We start from the raw sequence: 7,500 nt of genomic DNA, 5'->3' as shown, positions 1-7,500 counted from the left end.
TTTCTCTCCGTGCATCAGGAGGTAGCTGACAATCAGATTGACTCTGGTGACCTAATGGAGTGTTTGGTTCAGAACAAACATCAGAAGGAGATGAATGAAAAGTGTGCAGTGGGAGTCACACACTTCCAGCTGGTAAGCAGGATGGAAAACCAATGTTGTCTTAAAGCTGAGTTACAACAGCTCAGCTTGGTTCTCTGAAATCTAAAGGGCCTTCCCTTTGAATTTTGTTGATTCTCCTTTTCTGTCTCTTTATTATGAGGTAAGAAAGTAAGTATTTCTTGAGACGTGTTGGCAGTTGGACGCCTCTGCACCCTGTCTGGTCTTTTTACCCCAGAGAAGCAGTAACACATTGAATAACATCTTTTGTAGGAAATGACTCTCGAAACCAACTATATTTTAACACTTTTAATCTAAATAAGCCAGAGAAGTGGTACAAATCAGTTTTTAGGCCCTCTTAACAGGTATTGACACGGGAAAAAGGGATAAGGAAGAGCGAGCCCAGAATGCTGGTCAAATGAGTCTTTATAGAAGCCATGTTCCTCCTCCACGTTCTGCCCATTGTCTTCAGTAGAAACTGATCACCACTTAGGTATATTCTGTCAGACTGTTGAATAGCATGGAGCCCAAGTTTATCCAAATATATATGCTGATAACTGACCGTTTCCTTTTTTACTCCCTGTGTCTAGATCTATGTATGTCACATCTGTGACATCCACAATGCCTGTTAATCAGGCATTGTGGAAATTTTCCCAATAACTGCTTTCAACAGCTGCAGCAACATGTGGCCTCATCTAATATCTAACACCCTGTTGTGTTGACAGTCAGTAAAGAAAACATCTTCTGGTTGACTGATAGCACAATTCTTCTTCAATTGTTACAAAACAATTGAAGAAGTCCCCACTACCTTTAAATCTTTTGTGTGCCAATATTTTCAGTAGTAGATAGAAATAATGAATGGTGACAGTGTGTCCGATGAGATACAAAAATGATCTGTAAGCTCTGTGAAAACTCTTGAGACTGACCAACTCTAAGCTGCTAACAGTGCTAGGGTTGTCCTTTATATTCAAAGATTTCTATTGGCTTGGAACTAAAACTCTATTTACATTTTTGTTGTTGATGGGGCACAAAGCGGTCCATCAGCTCCTTGTACTCAGCCTCTTGTCTAGCACTGATGCATCTGCCCGACTGCAGAGTCATCTGAGAATTTGTTCAAATGACAGGAGTCTGTCTTGTATTGGAAGTCTAAGGTGTAAAGAGTGAAAAGTAATGGTGAGAGTACGGTCCCCTATGGTGGTACTGTGCTGCTGACTGCCTGGTTAGACAAAAAAAACCTTCAGTCTCTCAAAACTGTGGTCTGTTTGTCAGGTAGTCTCTGATACAGGCTGTTGTTGAGTCCTCCACCTGAGTGTTCTGGAGTTTCTGACAAAGCAAATCAGTTTGAAATGTGTTAAATGTTCTTGGGAAATCAACGAACTTGATCCTCATCGGTCTGTCTGCCTCGTCTAAATGACAGTGGGTTTGTTGTATGATGGCATCTTCAACTCCAACTCCATGGCTATAAGCAAACTGATCCTGTCCTGATAGCCACTTGTTTGTGTACTCACATAGGCCGACATAAGTCTCTCTAGAACCTTCATGATATGGAATGTCAGGACAATAGGTCTAAAGTCATTGATGACTGAGGGTTGAGTTTTCTTCGGTACCGTAACAATCCAGGAGTTCTTCCACAACAGTGGAACCTTCTCCTTAGTCAGACTGAGGTTGAAGAGGTGCTGTAGAATTCTAGAGAGCGGCTCTGCACAGGCCTTCAGGATTCTGGGGTAGACACCATCTAGTCCTGCAGCCTTTTTCCGCTTCAGTCTCTCCTGCTGCCTCTTCACTTGACTTCCAGAGACAGTAGAAGCTGAAAAATCCATGGCTGAGGCGGGAGATAAAATAACTGAGGTGAGACAGGCAAATTTTGTGTTAAAGGAGGGTGTGATGACTGCCTATGTGCAAGAGTGGAGGATGACCAGCTTGTTCCTGAACCGAACCTCTTGAAGAATGGGTTTATCTCACTGGTTCTGTCCAGACTTCCATGTGTCCGATCCTCCTTCTGCCTGAAGCCTGTGATCTTCATCCATAACTACACATCTCTTATACTGTTCTGCTGGAGCTTGCTATCCAGCTTCTTTCAGTACACCTCCTTGCTTTCTCTTATTTTGACTTTAAGTTTCTTCTGTATACTCTTCAGTAATTCATTGTCTCCTTTCCTGAAGGCACTTTTTTTTTCTCATTCAGTTCCTTTAGATTCAAGGTTTGTTGTTGGGGAAGCATCTCACTGTTCTGGTGAGGACGGTGTTGTCCACACAGAAGTTTATATAGACAGTCAAACACTCATTCATGGCATTGATGTCATCTCCATGTGACTGGCACTGTGCATCCTAGTCTGTTGCTTCAACACAACCCTTAAGGGCTTCCTCAGCTTCCTTTGACAATTTTCTCACATTTATCTTTACTGCAGGTTGCTGTTGAACAAGAGGCTTATATTCTGAGCAGAGAAAAAACAAATTATGATTTGATTTGCCAAGAAGAGGTCTTGCCTTAGATATGTATGAGTCTTTGAAATTTGCATAAAACAAGTCCAGAGTTTAGTTTTCTCTAGTAGAGCAGGTTACAAACTGTTGAAAAGTTGGACGTGTAGCAGAGAGTGCAGCATGATTAAAATCACCAGATATTACCAGAATAGCATTGGGACGTTGTACCTGTAGCTTATCTGTAACTGATCTATCACCAATGGAGGTGTCAGATTTGGCACCTTGAGCCACCTGTTGATCCACACTGCCACTCCTGCAACAGGAAGCACTGCTGTGTCCACAACGCACTCCTCACTTGTTGGCTGGATAGCATACAGATGTCTTCCACTCGCCAAATGCCTTTGTTCCCTCAATGTCTCGTACTTTCTTTAGCCAGGGAAAACTGTACACAAAGGATCTTCACAAGGATCTTCGTGCCACAACCATGCTGCTTTCTAGGGCACCTAAGCGTGTGCCTAGTAGCTGTAATTCCAAATCACCTCTCAAGTTGTGTAGACGCGGACAGTTACACCCAAGCATGAGCAGAGGTCCCCCTCTGTCCTTATCTGCCCTGCGTGGGGCAGTCCATCTACGTGTGTGTCCGCCTGCGCTGCCATGTTTTTGTTGGTTCGGCTCAGCCCCTCTTGCTTTCATCAAAGTTTTATGTCACGCCTCAAGCCATAATACCTGATTGGCCCCAAACCATTTTTGGTTCAGTTCAAAACAGTTAGCTAAAATAAGTTAAATGTGATTTCTCTTTTTAATTTTTATCAAAACTCTTTGTGCAGTGTTTTAGATACACTGAAAGCTTAAGTATTCTGAAAACTACCAATAAACAACAAAACCAACTATAATGTCCATCTAACAACAATACGTTTTCCCAAGCCTTATCAGGGTTTCTTCTGTCTGATCGAATTTTTAGGCAGACCTGTGAAGACACCGTTGCAGTAATCAATTCTACTAAAGATAAAGGCATCGATTAGTTTGACTAGCTGCTGCTGAGACGTTAGTCTTTTAATCCTAAAATGTTCTTCAGGTAATAGAATGGATTGGATTGGATAATAGAAGGGTGACTTTGTAATTGTGTTGTGCATTGATTTCTTCTAAGAATTTGCTCAGTGCTTGAATGGGTTCATAGTCATCTGGTGACATGCTGATGTAGACCAATCTTTTTAATCTGGCCCAATCTGTATAATCTGATTGAATTGGACTTTGGAAAGTGCCTTGAGATGACATGTTTCATGAATTGTGCTATACAATAGTGCTATATAGATAAAATTGAATTGAATTAGAGCTGTGTGTCGTCTGCATAGTTATGGAACTTATGTTGTTGTTTTTATGATCTGAGTTTGAGGAAACATGTAGATATTGAAGAGGAGGGGACCCGTGATGGACCCTTGGGAAACCCCACATGTGATTTTTTTGTGTCTCTGATGTAAAGTTACCTACTGACACAAATAAGTCCCTATTCTTTTAAGGAGGGTTTAAAACAGTCGAATGCTGTGCCGGAAAGGCTGACCCAGTTTTCCAGGTCCTCTAACAGAATGGAGTAATCAATTGAGTGTCAAATGCTACACAGAAGTCCAATAAGGACCTTGGCTGGTAGTATGGGAGGAGGGGGGGAAGGCTGCACCGAGCCCCACACACACCAAAATGTTTCATCGTGTATGATTATGAAAATGGTGAGTGAATGTGAAAGTTAAAGGGGGGCGCCGGGCCAGTTTTAAATGCAGTTGGGAACAACATGCAACAACACGACACTTGAACAGACTGGGGGTCTTTTTACACCCTTGTTCTCCGATTGCCATCCGGAGTTCAAGGCTTTGATGAGGTGCCGGTCATATTGGACAGGTTGGGCACTGGGTCGCGTGGGTTGGCTTGAGCTGGCACTTCAGCTTTCCCCAGGGATCCCCTGCAGATCAAAATATTATTTTGCCATCAGCATTATAAAGTTATAAGTTACTTACTAATTAACTACAAATGTTCTTGTAAGGGGGGGGCTGTATTACTGTGAATTTATAACTTACAAATATGCGCATATGAGGCAACAGGTGAGAAGGGAAAGGAAGGACCGGGCTGCAACTGGAGTGAAGGTAGAGAGAGGTGTGGCTTGTCATACATCTTGTTTTAGTCCACAGACAGTGTTCAAGCACCACCTAGTGGTGAAATGTCATTAATTACTCCTTTAAGCTAATGTGTGATCAGATATTTATCTCAGTGGATTATTTTATCTTTAAAAAAATATCCAAAACAATCTAGCATATACAATCTCCTTTTTCTAGGCATTTCTTGGCCAGTTAGAACACAAACCATGCAGAGTAAAACCGAGCTGGGCGGGCCAAATCGAGTAGGGTTGGTGGAAATGGGGCTTTTTGATGTGTTGTCTTAACTATACCATTTAAGTGTACTGCAACATTATATGCTGAATCTCTAAGTAACAGTCTTTTATTTTGTGGCTATCTGCAGATTCAGATCAAAGACTTCCGTTTCTCCTATAAGTTCAAGACTGCCTGCAAAGAGGATGTCCTCAAGCTTTGCCCCAACATTAAGAAGAAGTAAGCTATGTTGATTCACCTCTCTGTTCTTCATGTCAGCAACAAATTGTTCTGTTTGCGTTGTAATCCAGTTTGAGAAAAGAACTAAGGAGAAAGGTCAGACTTGTTTAGTCTCATCATCACATTTTGATACTTCAGATATTTTATGAAATAGTGGCAGCTCAGATCCTAGGAGACACATCGAAAACTAATTGTTAATAATAATTATATAATGGTTATTCCATGCTACACTGAGGGCAGTTTTTTTTTTCAGTAGCATGTGATGTGATGAAGGGTGTAGTAAAGGCAGAAGGGTGAAGAAGTGATTGATTAAAATGAAAATCACGAGTTCATATGAATCTTAATCAACCAAGCTAAGAAGCAGAGTTTGTTTATTAACATATCAGATTGTTAAATATGCTTAAATGACCAGATACTTGTAGTTACAAGTATCTGGTCACTTTCCTCTTTAGCCTTTCTGCTACCATTTATCATAATTTAATCAGTGAATGTCAACTGTTTTAGATCAGACTAGTTAACAACACTGGCCATAATGGGAGCTATTTAAGAAATAACAACTGCTATTGACAACAAACAAAATTGCTATTTGAGAGTTTGTTGACATTAAAAAAGTTTTTGATGCAATATATCACAATTTACTGGTGAAAAACCTCTGTGGCATTAGGGTGTTTTGTCTACACTGGATTAAATCTTATTTGACAAACAGAATGCAGTTCTCCACTTTCTGAACTATTCCTTAGTTTTACACTACTTAATTTAGGCCTTGTACGCACGTAGCCAGGTCTTTGTAAAAACAAATATCTCCCCTACATATTTTTTAATACATCATACACGCATGATAATTTTTAGAAGAGTTCCCATCCACACAAACGCATACCAATTCACCACTAAGCTTTGCTTTTAAACATGCAAGAGGTATTGGGGGCAGTGTACCGCTAAGCTAAAATCAATTTCATCAAGTCAGAATGCTTCAAAACAATGGGATTTTGAACAGCATGCGCCTCCATATTGCGTGTAAAACAGCTGACCTCCAAGTGCTTTTTCTCCTTTGCACCTCAACATATTGGAACATCTGGGCTTGTAAAAACAAACAAGAAAAGGGTCTGAACAGGTTGTAATGTTTATAATGTTCCACGTACGCTTTTTACTCTGAAGTCTTGACATTGAGGTGAAGGCAAGCAATGCTGTGTGGTGCCTAGGTAACGTCAGTTGGATATAAACGATGGGAGATACCATAGATTAGCAGTGAATTTGTCCAGTTAACATTGATTAGACATATTGTGAACATTCAGTCACAACAACAATGTAGAAATGGATTAGACTGATGAAGGAATATAGTTTGTGGCTAGTAGAAAAAGTTTTTGTATCTGTTAAAAAAATCCCATCCTATGAATAAAAGAAGTGAATGTAAGACAAAAAAAAAAAACAATGTAAGAAATGAGTACCTCTATGACAGCATTACATTTTTTTACTCCAATGTATGGCCAAGTCCATAGCAATGGGCGCGCAGATGACTTCAGTGGCGCATTATTTGTCACAGACTGCGATGCACCGGACCTTAAAAGTCTGTTTGGTCACATAAACACACAGGTTCAAAATCAGAGGTTTTATAATTCACCACTTTGGCTGTAGTTTTCATAAATATTGGTCTTTAGAGAGGTAAAACAGAGTTTACGTGTGGACGAAAGGCCTAACCCCATTAAAATGTATTCGTATTCCCAGATATCGGCTACATGTGTACCCTCACACCTTTATTGTGCCCAAAGTTGGGGAAAGAATTACAAAACAATAATTAACAAGTGAACAAAAAAGAGCAAAAAGATCTAAAACATTTCTGAAGAATTTTTAAAAGGGGCCTGCCACCTAGGCGTGCTTTTCAGACTGTCACACAGTGCATCAGGTTTGAAATTAATAGTTGAGAGTTTAAAAGAGAACTAATGTGTGTGTCTGCTTCGGAATTCTCGAAAATTGCCAAATAGGTACTGTTGAGTGAAACCGGTTTTCGTGAAAGTTCTTTTGTTGGTAAACATTGTGTGGGTCAAAGGTCACAGCATATGAATAACTGTGGCTGTGGTTAAATTATTTAGCTGTCTGTTAATACCACAAATGTATCACATACACCATCAAAACTGGTTTTTGAATTGAATGGGAAATGTTCGCAGGGGTCATTATGAAGCAAGACATTTTCCTAGATGTGGTCTTGTTTCATAATGCTTATTCTAAGTGTAACATTGCATCCACCCTGACTAGTGGATTTTAAAGAAACGTGCAAAAGGTGAGGTATATTATGCATGAAAAATGCAACATGGATGAATATAAACACTTAAGGAGTTTGTTGGAAGCATTGATGGTGATAAAGTCAAAAAAAGTTCACACTGACATTTCGGGTA

General features: G+C 40.2%; 1 protein-coding gene across 1 annotated transcript in view; it reads left to right on the top strand.

Moving 5' to 3' along the window:
• LOC105923080 (Golgi apparatus protein 1-like) overlaps positions 1-5,110 on the top strand; it is a gene marked incomplete at its 3' end in the record, with an annotated part of 52,340 nt that extends 47,230 nt beyond the window's left edge. Inside the window, 2 exon segments of the mRNA XM_036130875.1 lie at positions 19-132; positions 5,022-5,110. Of these exon segments, the coding sequence (XP_035986768.1) occupies positions 19-132; positions 5,022-5,110 (203 nt within the window).
• Positions 5,111-7,500: the final 2,390 nt, after the last annotated feature.

The sequence above is a fragment of the Fundulus heteroclitus genome, unplaced genomic scaffold (assembly GCF_011125445.2).
Source record: "Fundulus heteroclitus isolate FHET01 unplaced genomic scaffold, MU-UCD_Fhet_4.1 scaffold_39, whole genome shotgun sequence".
In the NCBI taxonomy this organism is placed as follows: domain Eukaryota; kingdom Metazoa; phylum Chordata; class Actinopteri; order Cyprinodontiformes; family Fundulidae; genus Fundulus; species Fundulus heteroclitus.
The sequence above is the reverse complement of the archived record's forward strand: the minus strand, read 5'-3'. Positions and strand labels throughout refer to the sequence as shown.